This window comes from Taudactylus pleione, unplaced genomic scaffold (assembly GCF_031769625.1).
Source record: "Taudactylus pleione unplaced genomic scaffold, aTauple2 ptg000372l, whole genome shotgun sequence".
Classification (NCBI taxonomy): Eukaryota; Metazoa; Chordata; class Amphibia; order Anura; family Myobatrachidae; genus Taudactylus; species Taudactylus pleione.
In genome coordinates this window covers 5,190,047-5,210,728 of record NW_028284773.1, presented here as the reverse complement: position 1 = coordinate 5,210,728, position 20,682 = coordinate 5,190,047, and the positions used below count along the sequence as shown (strand labels likewise).

The window sequence follows — 20,682 nt, the reverse complement described above, 5'->3', positions numbered from 1 at the left end:
ATCACAGCAGCCTCACTAATAATAGTAATAGTATCAGTGGGACTGGGAGTGATAAAGACACAATCAGCGGCTTCCGATCACCATTGTCTGTGCCTATATTAAGGTGCGTACACACAGAACAATATATTTCAACAATATGAACGACAACAATATTGTTCAACGGTAAATCATTCATATCGTTCCGTGTGTATGCAATGAACGAAAAACAATGCGCGGTCCCGTTGATCGTGGGTTGTTGGTGGTTTTTGGTGTGTGGATGAACAATATCGTTCATCCAGCACACCAGGATTTTTAAAGGAAGATCGTTCAGCGATATCGTTATAGTTGATGGTTGTTCCGTGTGTACCCAGCATTACATCAGGAGTTGAGCACCCATACGGTATATGCCTCCTGACATGCGCATATGTGTCTAGAATCTACATAGGGATGGATGAGTATAAATGTTTGTATGCAAAGGCCCAGCTCTACATTAGCCCTAGTGACGTAAATACAGAGGTACTACATATATGTAAAGTTAGCAGGGGAAATGGAATGAACGTTTCTCAGGACTTACAGGTAAGTACAACACTTCATCATCTGGTGACCGTCGCTTTTTAATAGAAGCCATCTGAATGCCATGCGTACTTTGCCGGAAAGCTGGACAAAACAGAACAATGCATGTTATGCTTATTTATGTTCATGTGCTATATCTTCTGTGTATAGTGAGCTGTATCTCATAAAATGGCTTTATGGGCTGAACATTTTACTGGTCACAGAAAAACATCTTCTGTTAAGTGGATATCACAATGCAGACTTCTTTGTAGAGTAACAAATGACTAGATGTCATATATGGATTGCCGTAATCTAATTCTCAGCTTAGGCTTTCAGTGTCTGTTGGCTAAAGACTGAAAACACCAATTGCTGCTACAGTCTGTATTTAATTAACTTACATTGCTTCATACCTTCCCCATTCTTTGTGCTGTCTGTGACTTGCTGTTTTCGGATACTGTCCTCATCTGCCTTACGATCTCTGCCAGGGCAAGCACAAATACGTGCCTCAAAGCATCTGCGTCCAAGCACCTGACCACTATGACAATTACAGAACAAAAAGTACTGATGAGTATGGTAACGCAGTTTAACCTTACAACGTGCACATACAGTAACATCTGGACCTTGAGAGACACAGTTAGCAAAGCAAATTTGGAAACAAAGCAATGCCGGTACTCACTCTCTTGTTTCCAGTGTTACTATGATCAGAATCGGCCGTCGGTTCATTCCTCCAACACAACTGCTGTTGCACATGAAATTGTATAATATAGTTGTGAACTCTGTGCCAACCTGTGAAGGGTTTTGAAAAGAAAATCTGTCTCAGAAACATGAGTTAACTGCATTATCATTAGAATGTGCGGGTTTGATGTTACTCGGTTCTTATCGCCAAATTATCGCAAGATCGGATTTATCTTATTGGCTATCCAAAACACGACAGCTGGATAACCAATATGATGCCGATTTTGAGATCCGAACATATCCGAGTAAAACCGAACCGCCCATCTCTAATTTTTATATATATATTATGTAAGACTAATACAGTTCAATAACTACAAAATCTATATATAAGAAAAGTAATAAGCACCTGAGGAGGCTCATAGGGCACTAGAACACTCTGTCTCCCGGTGATTGGATCTTCCACGTATTGTGCATGGCTATTTCCCTCCACCCTAATGAGATGGCTGGGAGGTGCAATCTGTCCTATAGATTAAATTCAGAGTAAGAAGGTGTTTTATCATCTTTTTGGATCATTGTAAGCAGAATCATAAGACTCTTTGAAACTCAATTTAATGTTACAACTTTATTTGTTCATACCCTCATTAAATTCTCGACTCAGCTCGTGGTTTGGACAGCGCTTTACAACTTCTGTGACATGCTCAGCTTTCTTGTAGACCGGCATTGCTCGTATAACCGCTCCTTGTGGTGGTGGAGTCATCACTTTGATCTGAATTGGACACGTTTTGGCAATCTGGCAGTAGAGCTTCTTGAGATCAGTAGAATACTGCAATACAGACAAATCAGAATTTACCACTAAACTCTTTCCTTGAAAATGCTAAGGGACATGATGAGAAGGAATACATTATGTACAAATGTGAGCTATCTATGCTATTACACCAGTGTCTGCCAATTGTCCCCGGCACTCTGCCTACTGTAGGTGTGACAGCGCTCCATGTTCTCATACATCAGACTCAGCTGCATCTCCTAACTTACCATATCCCTGGGATCACAAGATTATCAACAAGATTAACACAGTTTCCAAAGATATAAGAACAGGACAAACAGATGCACGAAGGTAAATATGTATTGTTATGTAACCAGGTGTTGGTAGGGTGCAGCAGTAACAGGATTACAATTCTGGATTAACACAAAAGAATGTATTATTATTAACATATATTGATGCTCTAGGTTAAAATAATGATGGGCCAAATTGTGTTTCCATGTCAAGAATGTAAAAACAGCAGCTCCAGTCTTATATTTTACACAAATCCACTCCAAACTAGCAATATGATGGGGAGACCATGAACATCGATGCAGTAATGGCTGAAATAGCAATGATGGGGAGGAAAATCTCTAATAAAGAGATTCTCTCCACTGAGACAACCTCTATTTTACTAGTGTAGGATATAACACAGGTTAGAGTTTCCCTTTAGGTCTCACAATGGCCCCAAACTGCCTGCATACAGTCAGAGGTGTCACCGGGTGTGGTGACACCCAGTGTGGCACCTCCAAACCCGATGCGTGCGAAAGGGGGTGTGGCCATGTACCCATGAGGTCACACTCCCTGGTTAGCTTGATTTTGGTGGCATGATCGCATGTCACACCGCCCCTTGTCAACACACTTGTTGCTTGCCCAGAACACCGGGAGATACTGGAAAGGCCTCAGCTTCTACACAGGGGGTTGTGGAATCGGTGACACTGCATGTAGGTGTCATCCATTACCGCTGCTCATCATACGAGGGGGTTACACTAAAATAGCAGAACAGCTCTGCTATTTTGTTTTCACCCTTCGCATGGTGTCACCCGGTGCGGCACGTACCCCCCTAGTGACGTCACTGCATACAGTAGGATATTATTTTCTGCTAAGTGCCATGTTCTGCAGTAGTCACAGCTGCAGTGCAAAGGTAATGTGGAATTTGCTGGAAGACATTGTGCAATATCACTTGATGTCCTTAGGCAAAGGATTAATACACAAAAGTTTCAAATAGCCTGCGGATACAGCAAATAGTGCCAAAAGATACATTCATAATTTAAGTGTTAGTTGCGAAAGACCTATTTATCTTCCCTTTTGCTTGTGTTGCTGAGAAAAAGGGGATATATTGGTCCACTGCAGTGGATCTCTAAATCCCTGTTTAAAAAGATACAGAAACCTTGTTTAACAAAGCTTATGGGTGGGATGCATCCCGCCACTATCAGCATGCATGCACTTACAAATGCGATTAAAAACACAAAGGACAGCTCTTCTGAAAAGAGCTGTCCTATACGAAGAAGGAGCTTCAGAGTGCAAGACCCGGCAGTCCTTTTGTGCATGTGCTGGCCAACACACGAGAGGCAGGGGACACTGAGAGGGATCCAATTGGATTCCTCCCAGGGAAGAATGCAAAAAGAAGCCCATAGGCTTCTATTAGGCAACAACACCATCTATAGATGGAATCTCTGAAAAGTTTCACTTTCCGGAGCTTCATACATAAATGGCAGTTTATGGAGTTTTGTCTGCATTTTCACTTTAGTACATTCCGCCATATATCTATAAAAGAAGTTCATTTGTTTTAAATAAAAGTATCATATACATTCCACAATAATTATAAACACTGAGGGGTAAATTTACTAAAGTGAGAGTTTTTAGAAGTGAGTTTTAAAAGTGATGTTGCCCATAGCAACCAATCAGATTCTAGCTATTGTCTTCTAGAAGGTGCTAGTTAAAAGTTAAGTAGAATCTGATTGGTTGCTATGGGCAACATCACTTTTAAAACTCACTTCTAAAAACTCTCACTATAGTAAATTTACCCCTAAGGGTTAGATTTACTGGAACTTCTACATAAAAAGATCAGAGGCGATGCGTGTAGCAACCAATCAATTTTTGGCAGTCATTTTCTAGAATGCACTAGATAAATAATAGCTAGTATCTGATTGGTTGCTAACAGAAACACCTCCAAATTTCCATGAGAAGTTTTAGTAAATCTACCACTGAAAATAAAATATCGTATCTCGAAAACGCCTTTATTGTGCTTTTCCTTATTGGAAAAGACCTCTAAATAATGATATACTAACACTATGTTTAAGGGGCATCTACAAATACATAGTACAATAACATTTAGAAGACTTAGAATAGTACTACAATCCTTTTCCATGAATAATGATTATCTGCCATGATGCTTCTTCATCTAATATATATACTATATAAATGTCTGTTAAATATTGCAGCAAACAGCATTGACTTCTACATGACTTCTAACTGTGCAGAGCTGATGTGAAACCCAAGGAAAGGAAAGGTGGTACTATCAGTGGCGTAACTAGGGTATTTGGAGCCCAGGGCAAATTTGAAAAGGGAGCCCCCCCCCCCAATGTGCATGCGCCTAAGGCACGCGGCAAAAAAATGGGCGTGGTCACTTAAAAATGGGGCGTGTCAACATGACACACCCCTTTATTTTCACGCTGAACATCCTATCCATATCCATATGCACCTTAACCACAGTAGTACCCCTTATACAGTACCCCCAGTATGCAGTAGTGTTCCCCCTTATGCAGTGCCCCTAGTAGCAGTCCCCACAATGCAGTGCGCCCAGTAGCGGTATCTCCTTATGCAGTGCCCTTTACATAGTGCCCCCAGTAGTAGTCCCCCCCTATGCAGTGCCCTTTATATAGTGCCCCCAGCAGTAGTCCCCCCATGCAGTTTTCCCAGTAATGGTCCCCCTTATGCAGGCACCCAATAGTGATCCCCCCTATCCAGTGCCCCCTGTAGTGGCCCTTCCTATTATTGCCCCCAGTAGTGGTCCCCCCAGTGCAGTGCCTCTAGTAGTAGGCCCCTTTTATAATGCCCCCAGTGGTAGTTCCCCCCCCCAAGTAGTAGTCCCCAGTAGAGGTTCCCCCTCCCGATTAAGTGCCCCCAGTAGTAGCCCCCCCAGTAGAGGTCCTCCCAATAATGGTGCCCCCAGTAGTAGCCACCCCTCCCCCGTTGTGCCCCCACCCCCAGTAGAGGTCCCCCCAGTAGTAGGCACCACCCTCCCCTGTTGTGCCCCCAGTAGTGCAGACAGGTTTAAAAAAAATATATATAAAATTATACTTACCTGAATCCACGCTGCTGCTCCGGACCGCGACACCGCTCCTGCCGCCGCCGCCCGCCAGTCCTCCCGGGCTGGCGCGCTCAGCATTATGGGAGAGACGTCGTGTCATCATGACGTCTGTCCCATTACCCACTGCAGGAGCCGGACGGAAGCCCGGCTCTTGCAGTGGGTGCTGCAGCAGTCAATGAGAGTCTATCTGACTCTCATTGGCTGCTGTTTAACACACGCATCGCCGCCAGCGCTGGCGGCGATGCGTGTGTTATGCACAGCCTGAGCCCGCCTCCTAGCGCTATTGGGCAAGCGCTCAGGGGGAGGGAACGGGCTCAGCTGTGCAGCATAGGACCGGCGCTGGAAGCCTAGCGCCGGTCCTGTGTAAATGTGTAGTGCTGACTGCACTCACTGCGGTCGGCGCTACACTGGTGGCTAACTAGGGCGGGCCGAACCGTGGCCGGCAGCGCCCCCCCACGCCACCGGTCCCACGGTGCCCAGGGCACGCACCCTGCCCGACCTCCCCTAGTTAACTAGGGTATTTGGAGCCCAAGGCAAATTTGAAAAGGGAGCCCCCCCCAATGTGCACGCGCCTAAGGCACTCACACAGCAAAAAAATGGGCGTGGTCACTTAAAAATGGGGCATGTCAACATGACACACCCCTTTATTTTCACGCTGAACATTCCTATCCATATGCACCTTAACCCCAGTAGTACCCCTTATACAGTACCCCCAGTATGCAGTTGTGGTCCCTCTTATGCAGGCCCATAGTAGTGCCCCTTATACAGTATCCCCAGTAGTGGTACCTCTTATATAGCCCTTATTAGTTCCCCTTACTCAGTACCCCCAGTAGTGGCCCCCCAAAATGCAGTGTCCCATGTAGTGTTCCCCCTTATGCAGTGCCCCCAGTAGCAGTCCCCACAATGCAGTGCGCCCAGTAGCAGTATCTCCTTATGCAGTGCCCTTTATATAGTGCCCCCAGTAGTATTCCCCCCCCTATGCAGTGCCCTTTATATAGTGCCCCCAGTAGTAGTCCCCCCATGCAGTTTTCCCAGTAGTGGTCCCCCTTATGCAGTCTGAGCCCGCCTCCTAGCGCTAATGGGCAAGCGCTCAGGGGGAGGGAACGGGCTCAGCTGTGCAGCACAGGACCGGCGCTGGAAGCCTAGCGCTGGTCCTGTGTAGTCACTCACTGCGGTCGGCACTACACTGGTGGCTAACTAGGGCAGGCCGGATCGTGGCCGGCGGCGCCCCCCCCCGCACCACCGGTCCCTCGGCGCCAGGGCACGCACCCTGCCCGACCCCCCCTAGTTACGCCACTGGGTACTATTCATTCTTTACTTCTCTATATCATATATACTATTACAGGTTGAGTCTCCCATATCCAAATATTCTGAAATACGGAATATTTTTAGCATGACTGAGAAAGTGAAACCTTTGCTTTCTGATGGTTCAATGTACACAAACTTTGTTTAAAGCACAAATTCTTAAAAATATAGTTTAAATAACCTTCAGGCTGTGTGTATAAGGTGTATATGAAACATAAATGAATTTCATGTATGTACACAGACTTTTTTTGATGCACAAAATTATTAAAAATATAGTATACAATGACCTTCAGGCTATGTGTATAAGGTATATATAACACATATATGCATTCTGTGTGTATATTGGGGTCCCATTCCCAAGATATTTCATTATTTTATGCAAATATTCCAAAATAAGGAATATTCCGATATCCAAAATACCCCTGGTCCTAAGCATTTTGGATATGGGAGACTCAACCTGTACCAATCTAATACACTACCTTTATAAACCCAACAGTTGCTTAAGCATGGAATGAAGACAAGCATTTTCCTGAGCGAATTCTCTTTAAAGACAATAGCACAAAATAGTTATATTAAGAGAGTGTGTGCTGTGTACATGAAAGAAGTGAATACTAACAAACATTCATTATTATTTGGAAAACCAAAAAGCAATTAAAGCTAAACAATATTATGTTTAGAATACATCAAAATTGATGTTCTGAACGCACTACTAGGCTACAGTTATGGAAGAACAGAACTGGTCGCAGAGCTGTACTGCCCTGTACTCGTTCAATCTAGGTACCCACGTGTGGTTATATCAAACAGTTATCCTGGCCTCCGACTCTTGGGCCGAGCAGCAGGATTGTTGTGTTTCTAGCCAGCATTGCACAGAACAACAGTTAGGTTAAGGAAAAACCTTGTTACTGCAGGTGGGAGCGGGAGAGGAGGTTGTTGGTAAGTCTTGCCTTGAGGGACCCATACAGGACTAAGTGACCCATAGCAAGGCAGCACCAGAGCCTGCCTTAACCAATTTGATGCCATAGGCAAGATTTTGAGTGGTACCCCTAGCACCATCGCTAGTTCTGCCTCTGACCTGCCTCTGACCCAGCACCCCTCTCCCAGCATAGCACCCATCAACCATCAGTACAGATCACAGCAGCAGCCAGCAACATCCATTACCCCTCGCCCGTTGCAATCCTCATCCACATAGCTGCAACTAGACATTTTGGTGCCTTGTGCCAGCAAGAGCTTTGGCGCTCCCACCCCCCTGTGTGTTCCCTGCAGACAGGCCCAGCCTGATGGACTCCGCAGGAGGAGGAGCTGCTGCAGCTGGTCATGCCCAGCAGCCCTCCTCCAGTGGCGATTTTTGTTACTGCCCACTGCCCCCACTGTCTCTGCTCCCCGCTCCTGCTGCTGCAAGCTGTATGAGCTGCAGCATAATCAGAGCTGAGCTGAGATCTCTGATCACAGTAGGACAGCAAGAGCAGAGGCCCCCGGTCCTGCCGTTGCCCGCTTTCAAGCTGAGCTGGCCCTAGGCTTGAACTGCATGCCCCTTCAGCTTTTGTCTAGTTTGCCTATGCCTAGGTTCGGCTCTGGGTAGCACCACTCTCCCATGTCCACAATAACATTACTGAAAAGCATGCAATGGTACAAATCTATTATGGAGCAGAAGCCCTGTCCTCCTGCAGAATAATATTGGTTATAGCTAATTGTTCTTCAGAAGCCTTGGGGAGAGATGCCGCTTTGAGTGACAAAGTAACATACAGTGTCTGGATACTACTGAGCTATCAGGGAAACTGGTGTCCTCTTGTCCCAGTTATCAGACCCCTTAAGCATGCTGGGTCAGATTCAACTAAGTTTTTATTTGGTTGCAATATCCAAATTGCTTGAAAATCCAGGTTTATTTAATCTTACCTACTTGTGCTAAAATAAACCTCTGAATAGCAATACCATCTCCGTACAAATTGTTGTGTATGCCCTATAAAATAAGAACAAACAGTGGCAAAAAATATAGCCTAAGGAAGTATGTCTTGCAAGTGATATCCAGTATTCCTATTGCTGCAATACTGGATCAAATTACTTGGCTTGCAATTTCCATTCAACTCCTTGTTTTCAGGTTCACCTGCAATGTCATGTTTAAATAAGCAGTCTTCTGGTCGGCAAATCAGGAGAACAACAGCAGATTCGGGTACATTAATAATAACATGTTTTAAAAGAACATTCCAGTGAATATGACCCTGCCCGCGCCACCTGCCTCCTGAATTACATGATCTTGGCATCTTTCTGTGGTGAATTTAGTATTACAATGTGGCATGCATGCCAGCTACCAACATCAGACACCTGTCTGCTTTTTTTAAATACTCAACGTTTTCTCATACCTTTCCTGTCCATCCAGTAATCTAAAGGAATAAATTATGTCAGGAATGTAAAGTGGGTTCAGAGAGTATAATGTTTTACGTTTACACTGACAATAGGGGATGATGTAGTGCTGAACGTAAGTCAGCTTTGCAGACTTTTCTTCTGCATTTCCATCTTTGTATGCTCGAGCAATAAGAGTTTTTAGGGATACAAGTTAGAAAATGGAAACATGAACTGAATCACTCCCATGTTTTCCTAAATTACTTCATGTCCATTTGTTTCTGTATCTGCAGATTAATAAAAATTAGGCTAGTATGTCACTAGTCCAATGACAAACGGTTCATCTGTACTGACAAACACACCAATGATGGCTGAAACCTTGGGTGTGGCCTGTGTAGCAGACTGAGGGCGACAGTTTATGGTGATAAAGGAAAAAAGTACTCTAGCAGCGTCCATGTGTGTATTAACAATCCCTAGCCTGGGAATCGTCTTCAGGGCAGACGCCTTACCCTGCAGTCAAATGGCACATACATATTATTTGCAATGCTATAAGTTAAGTCATAGATACAAATTCGCCATTATGCACAGAAAGGTATTACACAACTTGCAACCTGTGAAATGGCCAACGTAGGACACATATTTGTTACAAAAAGGAACACATTTTCAGAGATTCAAAGACACATACTGTACAGTGTTCTTCATGGTTTTGGGATTATAGTAATATGCCTAACGGATATTATACATTAAGGAGCCAGACACTTAGCTGAACCTTTAAGAGGGTTATCCATTAGGCGACCTGAAAATCTGAACGACTAGCGTTCAGTCCTTCCGGTTGCCTAAGTGCGGTGCCCGCACTGAACGGTCTTCACTGAACGTCATTCAGTGCAGGAGACCGACCTCCTATCTGCGAACATGTGGAACCTGACGATCGTCGTCAGGTTGTCGAGCATATTCCACAGATAGTCGGGGTCAGCAAGGACCCAGTGTGCATGCGCATCGCTAGTCCTTGCGGTCTATCCATTAGACGACTTTCTAAACGTTCCGACCAAAACCTCCTGGTTTTAGTCGGATCGTTCAAAAAGTCGTCTAATGGATAGGACCCTTAGAGATCCACTGAGAACATAAAAAGGAGAGAATTTGGAGTGCCAGGAAACTTTGGTTCCTCTAGGGAACCTGTCACTTGAAATAAGATGAGAGGTAAGTTATCAGCTAAAGAACAAGAGATATTTCAAAGTTAATTAATAAATAAATAAATAATAACTCATTATCAAGTAGAAATTAAATATAGTTAATAAAATCTCTTAACTATATATCAGTTATACAAAGTAAAGAAAAAAATTAAATTTTTCTTCCTTAATTTTCTCAATTTCAAATGTAAAATCTGTAATGTTCATGTATTCGAGGGAGGAAGAACCTAGCACCACAAATGACAAAATCACTATGAAGTAACTTCTGCAGTATAGCACTCTAGCTCATATGCTGCCTCCTGCCACCTGTCAGTCAAAGTAGATTAATTACCTGGGCGGCCAGGGCTGGGAGCGGCACATTCCAACCTGGTCGCACCCAGAGGTGTTGACATCAGACAGGTGATGTCCCCCTCCTAAAATGCTTGGAAGACCGAAGACTGGCCCCACCCTGCAATGTCCCACTCACTATATGGCCCCTCCAGGCAGAATATGAGAACAGTACATCACTATGCTGTATCTGGTAAACACTCCCTTAATTCAGACGTGATTAAGCTAAGGGAAAGAAAGAACTATAACCCCAGGCTCAGTTTGAGAAAAATCTGTAAGTGCTGTTGTCTACACTGCACATATTTTATCTTGGGGATTCCATGTGAATAAATGGTGCCGTCAGCTAGGCATACTTTTACATAATTGCAGGACTCATTCCCTTTGGTGCAAGGATTGTATTCTCTTGTAGGCTTTCGTTTTGCAAAAGCTGTTTATAGCTTTAAAATATATCAACTGAAATATACTGTACATCCTATAAAGTACTATAACAATCTGAATTAGCAAAAAGCACAGTGTTTGAAAGCAAATATTAGTAATGTGTATAGTTAGTTTACTATTATGTGTCTTTTATGGAACTATTTATGTATTTCTAACAGATGTGTTTATAATATATAGTTATATATTTATACATTGAATAAACCATGTTTTCTAAAACAAATACTTTAAATTATGATTGTGTAAAGCAAAATCACTCTTTGGCTGTAGAGAATCAGTCCAGTTATGGCAGATATACTGTAGTTCTGTGATGCATCCAAGATCTAAGTGTGAGCTGGAGGAAGGGATGGGGCTGTCGTGTGCCTGTAACTGCAGCACCTCCCACCTGTCTGACTGCCCTGGGGGCTTTGCCTCACCCTGAGGTTTTGGGCCACGTTCCAGCCACGCTGCCCCAGTATAAATGAAAGGAAAGGATAATAAGAAAAACCTGATAACTACCTCTAGTCAAACATAGTTCAGTTTACATAGAAATGAAAAGGAAAAAGATTGGAGGGAGGGAACTTCATACTTCAGCTTCTATGGCATGTATGCCTCTAGGCTACATATATGGACAGAGATGAGGAAAAAGAAAAGAATTGTTTGAAAAAGCAAACCACTCAGTCCATTAAGCAGGAGGAATGCGTGTCTCCCAAGAAGCCAACAAGCATCCCACTCCCTAAATATAATACAGGGGCTATGCTTGTCACATCACTGCCAGCCAACTAAATAAACAGAGACAGGGTACAGGTGAAAAGGAATAAGCTCTATGGAGACACGTAGATATCACAGAAACATATAGACATTGATAATTTTCTCTGTGATAATACGGGTTACCTGGTATTATTACAGCTTGTACACGCAGGGGTTGAAAAATCAATGCGTGCTAAATGTGTAGACACCACCTTATACATTTTTTTTTGCTAATAACAGAGTACTTAGATTGTATTGTCATTCTGCTACCATATAAAGAATGATCGGGAACATTTATCAAAAACTAAAGAGGACGAGATGCTAGGTAACATTTTATAGAATGGACAAGATAAATGATAGCTGATTAGTTGCTGTGGCCAACACCCGAACTTTGTAGAAGGAATGATAAACTTATTGAGCATACCCACCAAACTTCCTTTATATCTGTGTGGAGGCAATATCTGTGTGGAGTTTGTATGTCCTCTCCATGTTTGCGTTCGGTTTGAGTAAAGTTAATGGGTGTATTTAAGGTGTAAAGCATGGGTCTAGCATATGCAATGTAGCTGCTGTGGGTATATGTGAGTAAACAGACCAGTAATATATCTGAGTGGTGAAACCATGTGGAATGCAGAAATTGCTGTGTGTAAATGTAACTATTAGCTTGCTGCTGAGAAATAGAACATATTTTAAAGTGATTCTGTCAGCTATATACAGTATAATTGAGACAACCATTTTATGGGCTAAACCAGTGTCATTGAGAATACCACCTCACTAGCAACTGGTGACATCACTGAAGCAGAAATCACTGGTTTGCATGCTTACTTTACTGGTTCACACAGTAAACTGAGGGGCTGTACGATCATATATATGTTGGTTCAGCCTCCATTGGTTATAGTCAGTAGGTAGGATACATGTTACCATTAGGCTAACCTAGGCATTTGCCTATGATGTAAGGATTTACACGGCGCCTAGGAAAAGAAAAGTTTGGCAGCAGTACTGGGATGCAACTTGAAATCTAACATCAATCTAAAGAAGAAACTGGTGGAAATAATCTAATGTCTTCCTCAGGACACCACCAGTGAAGTCCTATGCTTCACTGGTGGTGTCCTGAGGAAGACCGCGTTTGTGCGGTCGAAATGTCGACCTTTGACATTTGATCATGATGTGATTATTCAAGTAGGTTTTTCTATTTTCTGTACCTTGAAGAGAAGTCCTGGTGAGTGCATTCTATATAAGGCATGAAATGCATATTGATACCCTATGTGGACCATTGAATGGACACCCCAGGCAGTATTATTGACTACCTAAAGAGAGTGCTAACGTTAGGTTGAGCATGTTAGCAGATGATTGATGTTCCTATAGTGAACGACTGCTTGTTCAGTGTAGGCACATCACAGACTGACAAACGACTGCACGATTACAATGTCGTAATCATGCAGTCTTTTGCCTGTCTTCTAGTGGATAGGCACCTTTAGTAATGGGCTTGGGGTACGATGTTGGTCTATGATTTTACAGACTGGTGCCACACTCCCAAGAGGACATGTCGATCCAAACCCCGCTCAATACAAGATTAGAAGTGGGCTTGAGGCGGAGTAAGGCCTATATCTTGGCAGTGACTTACACAAAATATGTGTGCAAGTGGCGCCTAAAGCCAGGGCCGGATTAAGGGCCACATAGGCCGGGGGCTGAAAATTATCAAGGACCTATTGTAAGAAACAGAGCACTGTGACCACTGCTGTGTGGGTGTGGCCAGTGCCATGTGGACATGTACATCCCCTACACTATGAGCCCTAATGTCTACCTAAAAAAACAACAACTAATGCATCATTTTGTGAGGAAAACAGAAATAAAATGTGAATACTTATGATTTATGGCTGACTATGTGGACAGCAGGACAGCTGGTAATTCATGCAGCACGGTCAATCAAATCATATTGAATGTCGTCCGTGGTAGCACGCAAATGAGTGTACACACTATATGATGTAGACGATTTCTCATTCCAATAACTCAAATACCCCAATATCATCCTAGTGTGTACCCAGCTTAAGGTGAATATATAATTATATACATGTAATTATGTCAATATCTGATCCCATATAATATTAATACAGACTACAGTACATTGTTTGCTTGCACTGAGCAGCTAATGGGGCTTGTGCAATGCACGAAAGATAAAACAAAAATAATCATAAAAATAATCATAATGATAAAAAAGTCACAATTTATGCCAAGGAAGCAGAAATAATAGTTCCTTTTAGGCTTTGTACCTATCATCAGGTAATCTGCAAAGCACTGAGCTGGTATCTGACAATTTGGTTTAATTGAAGTGCCTTAAATGCAAACAACACAAATGTAAAGCAAAACTGATGGACCCTTAATATTGGTCTGTATCTGTGTCTTTCCTGTTATATTACCACCATAGACCTGTGTCATACTACCGTAGGTCATTCTCTCAAAGCGATTACATCACAGAAATGTTGAGCTCAATACCTGGGCTAAAGATGATATGTTGTAACCAGATATAAGGCTTTATGTAATATCCTGCTAGATGACGGCTCAGGCGTGATTCTGGCCAACCTGCCCGTATTTTCAAAGCTACAACAATTAAAAAGGCATGCGCCCGTGCCTGCATCTTGCTGGCAATTACATACAGTAAGGCCCGCAGACTTTAAGGGCCTGATTCATAGCAGCATGCCCTGGTGTTCACACAATTGAATAACTCTTTGCAACTGCACAAATCTCAAAAAAGTCCAGAAACACTGTGGAAAGTGATGGGTGGTCCTGGGCAGTGTCTGGGAGGTACTGTAGCTACAAATAAACATAAAAATGGTCCGTTCAGTGGGCGAATAATGAATGTCGCAGGTGTGTCAGTGCAAGAACCTGCATTCCCAGAGGCATAGCCGCATGCATAGGAGGCCATGGTCAGACAGAGGAATCAATATTACAGCATAGCACCGATGCTAAAAGTGGGTGTCTCAGCCCTTTCACATTAGGCCACACTTATGTACACAAGGGGAGGAGTTTATAGCGACATCTGCATAAAGTCACAGATGGGCGACCGCCAATAGACGCTGCGGTGTGCGCTTCTGCTTGTGACTCAGAATCAGGTCCTATATACTTGCTGGGCCTGATGCAGAGACGCACGCTGTGGGGATGTCAGACGCAAGTGGCCGATGTTTTCAGTTTGCGCATGCGTCTGAGTTGCACTATGCATGCATCCTGATTGTTGCTGCCAGGATTTTGGATGCAAGAGCTGGGGATTTCAGTGGGAATTCCTGGGAGGTAGCAGGGGGGAGGCTAGCCAGACGCAGGCATGATGTGAGAGCGTCGCTGACAGGGACTACGACTAAAGATGCTGTTGCACAAACACAGGATGCCATGTTCAGACGGGGACATTAAACGTGCCATAGGGCTGGTATAAGATTTCATATGGGGACCGATAATACATCTAAATACACAAAAAGATGACAGCTGGCAGTGGGCGTCACAGCAGACTCAGGCTCGGTCACGGCATTAGCATAACAGTGCAGAGGCGGCTGGTCAAAAAGACGCGTGCATCTCATAGTCAGGCCCACTGTGTGTACATTCAGACCACGTGTTTTCTATTCATTAAGTTCATTTAAATAAACACACAATACTAAAAGTTAACAAAATAGGGGCGAATTCAATATGCCGCAAAAAGCCAAGGTCGTCAAAAAGCGCGATGACTTCGCCTCATTCGCCTGTTTTGCTGGAGAATCTTTTTCACCTGTTTTTGCCTATGGAGTTTTTGCCTAGGCGAAAACACCCGGGAAATTAATACAGAGATAATTTTGAAAACAGGCGGTCCATAAATTTAAATCTGAAGAATTGTAAATATTTGCTATACGTAAAACTATGATATATTACAGAACTCAGTTAATTCAATTACATTTTATGTAAATGGCTAAAATCATGCTTGTGATGTGTTTTAGGCCATTATTAGATTGTATACTTATATCTTCTAGCAATGACAAACACATTGGAGGTGTGTTATACACAAACTGGCTAAGACATAATGCAAGCATCCAGCTTTGGGCAGGTGCACCTAGATTACCATCAATGCATATGGGTTTGTGGCATTCTTGCTGACTCTCCCTGAATGTCAAGGAGATTCCTGGAAATAGAGGTGATATCCCTGACTCCCTGATCAATCTAGTAATGTACCTGGGGCCAGTCTGGGTGTGTGCATCACAGTGATGATGTCATCATTCTCCACCATCCTTAGAGGAAATACTGTGGAGAAGAATAAGGAGGTTGTGTACTGCAAATGGCCACCACTTTCCAGCTACATTAGTGACTGTGCCCAAGAAGGGTGCTGAAATTACAGGCATACTTGCATACTCCAGAATCTTGGATGGCTCTACTGGATGCTCCGGAAAGGTGGACAAGTCTCCCAGAGGACACCAGCTGCCGCTCACTTGCTGAGTGAAGTGGGTGGTCCGGGCTGCTTGATGATGCAATTTGCGCTGAATCGTTTCATTGTTTTTCCACCCACTGCTTTACATTACTGGTGTTTGCTGCTTTTGTATAGTGGGGCAGGGCCAGAATGATGCAAGCATGGCATCACGCCCCCCACGCCACCCACTTAACTATGTGAACTTCACGATAACCGAGAGTAGGTGTGCAACTGGAAGTGTATTTTATAAATATTGCAAAGCCATGTCACAGAGCGACTTGCCTGGTGTGAGTGAGCCGCCAGTTCCTGATTAATTTGATTGTATCTCTGTGTGCACCTGAGTCTGTATATGAACCACAACGGAACTTGGAATGAAAAAAGCTGTGGCTATTACATTGTAGCACGTTGTATACAGATTCAGAGACTCAGGCGCACACAGATAAAGAAGTGACGCATATTAAATTAATCAGCACAGTCTGCAGGTGCATCCTAGTCACACTGCATTTTCGACAAAAAAAGAAAAAGATGCCCGGCGCTAGCAGAGTCTCGCGGGATCTGGAGCGCCGAGAGGGGCTTTTTAACACGACTGCAGCAAAGATGTATAAGGACACATCTGTAAATGAGGTTCATTGGGCCTGAAACAGAGATGTATTTGTTTGCGTACATCTCCGATGGTTACTAATCTGCAAATGTGCAGGATCTGTACTACACATGTGTGAAACTTGTTCTGTGAGATCGGTCGCAGTGCCTCTAAACTGCAGCATGATTGACATGCTGAGGCCGTGTTTAGGAGTTTGGGAAGGGGATGTGAAGCAACAGGGACTGTTTTACAAAATGGGGTTGTGTTCCTGCCGTTTTGTAGGCGTGCCGAGGCCAGATTTCCTGGCCCCAGCAGAGGAGTTCCAGCGGCCATTCTGAGTAAGCTTAGGCTTACTCAGATGGCCAATGGCTGTCCTATGGTCATCCGATTCTGCTTTTTCTGACGCAGCACTCGGACCTGCAATGCCAGCAGTGGGTGTCATTTGGCTTCAGATGCCTCCTGCAGGCATTAGCATTTTTTTGCATTGCTGCTGCATCCAAAGATGCAGCAGCAATGTGAATAGCGTACAACTTTGAATAGCGTACAACTCCTAATCGGGCCCATTGTTTATTGTACATTTAAAGTAGGGTACTTTTCACTTATGTATTTAACATTTTTCCTTGTGGCACATACTTAAATGTTTTAAAACATTATGTCTCGTGAAAAATGTCAGCTGTAATTAAAGGGGCAGTTAAAAGCATGTGTCCCTGCACAATCTAGCTGCACTAAGACTGATCACAAGAGTACAGTGTCATTTCACAAGATCAAACAGTTGTACATACATCATAGCCTGGGAACCCCTGACCAAGACTGTTGCCACAATTAAAACACTTGTTCCTGCTTCTTGTGTACAATAAGAAGAAAGTCCTCATAAACCGTTTTTCTCTTATTAAAAGGCATATGTATTAATCATAGCTGAATGTTGTGCATCTATTTATAATGGATTGCTCTGGGGAACAGTTGTCAGTCTGGTGTCTGAACTTAAAAATGAGTCAGTAGTGTCTGGATTAGCTCTCACAGTACTGAGAAATATTCATTTAATGTTCACAGGGAAGGTTGCAGAAAATATGTTAGGAGAGTATAGTTTACACTTAATAATAGGTTTAAAGAGCATATACCTGGGAAACATACTAGTCCAAAAATTCCAAGCCTCACATCCTTGGCAAAGAGAACTGTGCTGTTGGCAAGCTGTTGGGTAGCTTTACTTGTTTTTGTTAAGGTACTTTGGCACATTCATTCAGACAAAAAGAGAGACTGGAACACATTACAGTGCATGGGCACTAAGGGCCATATATGTATCAAGTTGTAGACCCGATAATTATAATTTCTTATAGTTGTATATCGCAAAAATATTTTTTCTATCGCAGTGATGTACCAAAATACACATCCGGGAACTGGGGCTCCGATAGGAGCCTGTTCCTGTAATGTGTAAAAGTAATGTAATCACTGATGCGATCTGCTGACCGCGCATATACAAGCAGGGAGTGTTGGGGGGGATCCAGAGGATCCCTATCCTCTTCCATTTATCAAATCTGTAGCCCATAGGCTACAACGGCTAAAGCTGAACATGGCGTTAGCTGCCGAAGCCAATCCAACACCGTAGCAGCATCCATAAAAACCTACGGGGGCTGCCTTTGCTTTTGTGGAAATGGAGTAACTGTGGCAAATATCCCTCCATGTTAAATCTTGTATTCAGGGTATATCCCGCAAATTCTCATTAATAATTATGCCCGTCAGAGCATACGTAGAGAATAGATGCACATAAATGGGACATATTTACATGCATACGGTATATTAGATGCATCTCTAGAAGCAGCCAGCTCAAGAAGTGGGTCATTTGTGCCAGGAACATGTAAGACGTAACAGGTGTATATTTACTGTACCCCCATAATAGTGTAGGCATGGCACAGAGAAATCCTAGAGATAGACATATGGCGGGACACTCATAAGTCTCATAACATTATTGGTACACAATATAATAATACAGGGTAAGTGTCATATGCATAAGAGATAATATTGTCTTGACAATGTTGTTAATAAATTTGAACATTGCATGTTCCATATACAATACAATTAAATACAAATACAATATAAATGAAATATTAAATAAATACTAAACATCTGTTTTTCCTTTCCTTTTAGCAGTAGCCCACCTGGTAGAGTAAATTCAGTAATGTGCATAGACGGACTGTACTTAATATAATATAGCCTCAGTACTAAAGGACTGTCAGACAGAAGGATCAATCAACCAGTTGCAAGATGGAGCTGCTTATAGTCATCATCATCATAATCAGCTTGGTTTTATGACAGCACCAGCCTTCCAGCACCCCAAAAAAACCCCCAAAAAACATGTCCCTTAAAACATATCTAATTGGGCCACAATTATGTGAAGACACTCCTACTGTACCCTACACATATTGGTCCCTGCCAGCAGCTGTTCAACTTTTATTATGTATTAAAAGTGCAGCTATTAAAATGATCAGTCTCCAAAGTTTTAGTTGCATCTTTTTCTTTAGAATGTTTATGATTCAAACAATTTCCAACAACAAATTATTACATTTTATAGAGGATCAATTTATTCTAAGCTTATCAAAATCATCTCCATTAACCTGCAATCAGCTTGCAATCTTTCAGGGTAATAAAGTGTATCCTGCACTCCTCTATAAAGCAGTTGGCTTGTCTAGATTTCAGTGATTACACCCAAGTCTTAAAACTCAATAAGATTATGTTTCTTTTTAAATGACACCTACTGCCATACTTTCAAAGCACAGGTCTTAGAATATATATGAAACAAAAACAGGAAGAAGATCTAAGATCAGTAACACAAGGAAGGATAATCCACAACTTAATACTGATTACTTTCCGGTAAGATTTTTGCTGAAGAACTGTTGTATCAATAAACACTTCCTTCCAGGGGTAATGGTTTCTCAAAAGTCAAAACACATTTTATGAACTCCATATTGACTATATACATTGTACACTGGCTTAAGCTGTCTGAAACATTGCACAATATTATTTTAGGGACAAGAGAAAAATACCCCTTGTGAAAATATTTTGTAGCAGTACTTTTGTATGTTCCAGAGGGTGTGGAAGAATGTTTTCAGCTCCATGTTATATAATTTATCGCAGTATAATATCAATTCTATAAGTCTATCAAAGTATCATCACTGCCAGTAAAACACATCATTAGAGAGTGAGTAATTCTCCTGTTTACTTCAAACACTTTTTTTCCCAACAAGGGCAGGTCTGATCAGGCAGAGTCTTGGAACGAGTCGCAGCGTCCCCATTTCTACATAATGCTGTAGGCCACAGGAGAAAGGCAAGTCTCAACTGCGCTCTATACAGTAATCAAGCTTTACGGCGCCTCTGGTCTTGCCTTCTGCATATTTCACAAGTATCGTCATGTCTTCAAACTCAAAATCTGTCTCATCTGCAGTACATAAACACACACGAACATACAGTATGTCTCTTTTATATGTTTAAATTTCGCACAGTCTAATGCTTTTCTGTTTTACATAGTCATTATTACTTTACATTGTGCCCCTGCTACAAATCAGACATCTGTTAGCACCCTTAAGGGGCCTATCCATTAGCAGATAAAATGAGCGATTGAACAATATATCGTTCAATCGTTCATTATATCTGCTATTGGATAGGCCCTGAACGATGACAGATGCGCACTCCTGCGGACGTTAAATCGCATCTATCATCTCTCCAACATGTTGGTCAATTATCGCATATAGCTGCACAATATTAGCTATATCGTGCAGTATATATGCAGTAAACGACGAATGATGAAAGATATTAGTAGCAGCTATAGAGCGCTGCAGAGACAAAAATCCACTCCCTGAATGATGTCATGCGATATCGTTCATCGTTCGGCAAAATCTGTCATGTACAGTACATGACAGATATCATTCAGCACAAAATTTTCAAGGGATATCTTTTGTCTTTCATCGCTCAGAAATACATCTGCTAATGGATAGGCCCCTCTAAAGTAATCATTTTATTATGTGTTGTTGTTTTTTTTTATTTTTGGGGGGTTCT

At 42.6% G+C, this 20,682-nt stretch overlaps 1 protein-coding gene across 11 annotated transcripts in view; it reads right to left on the bottom strand.

Annotated features, from left to right (window-relative positions):
• Window positions 1-20,682, bottom strand: part of TP63 (tumor protein p63) — a 249,129-nt gene that overhangs the window by 26,950 nt on the left and 201,497 nt on the right. For 8 of the 11 annotated variants that reach the window (XM_088444792.1, XM_088444795.1, XM_088444796.1 and 5 more), the window contains 5 exons: window positions 1,843-2,029; window positions 1,613-1,728; window positions 1,208-1,317; window positions 930-1,066; window positions 554-636 (listed from right to left, as the gene is read on the bottom strand). In XM_088444792.1, coding sequence (XP_088300918.1) covers window positions 554-636; window positions 930-1,066; window positions 1,208-1,317; window positions 1,613-1,728; window positions 1,843-2,029 — 633 coding nt within the window. The remainder of the gene's footprint in view (window positions 1-553; window positions 637-929; window positions 1,067-1,207; window positions 1,318-1,612; window positions 1,729-1,842; window positions 2,030-20,682) is intronic. The other 3 variants (XM_088444799.1, XM_088444794.1, XM_088444798.1) reach the window with 1 other exon arrangement.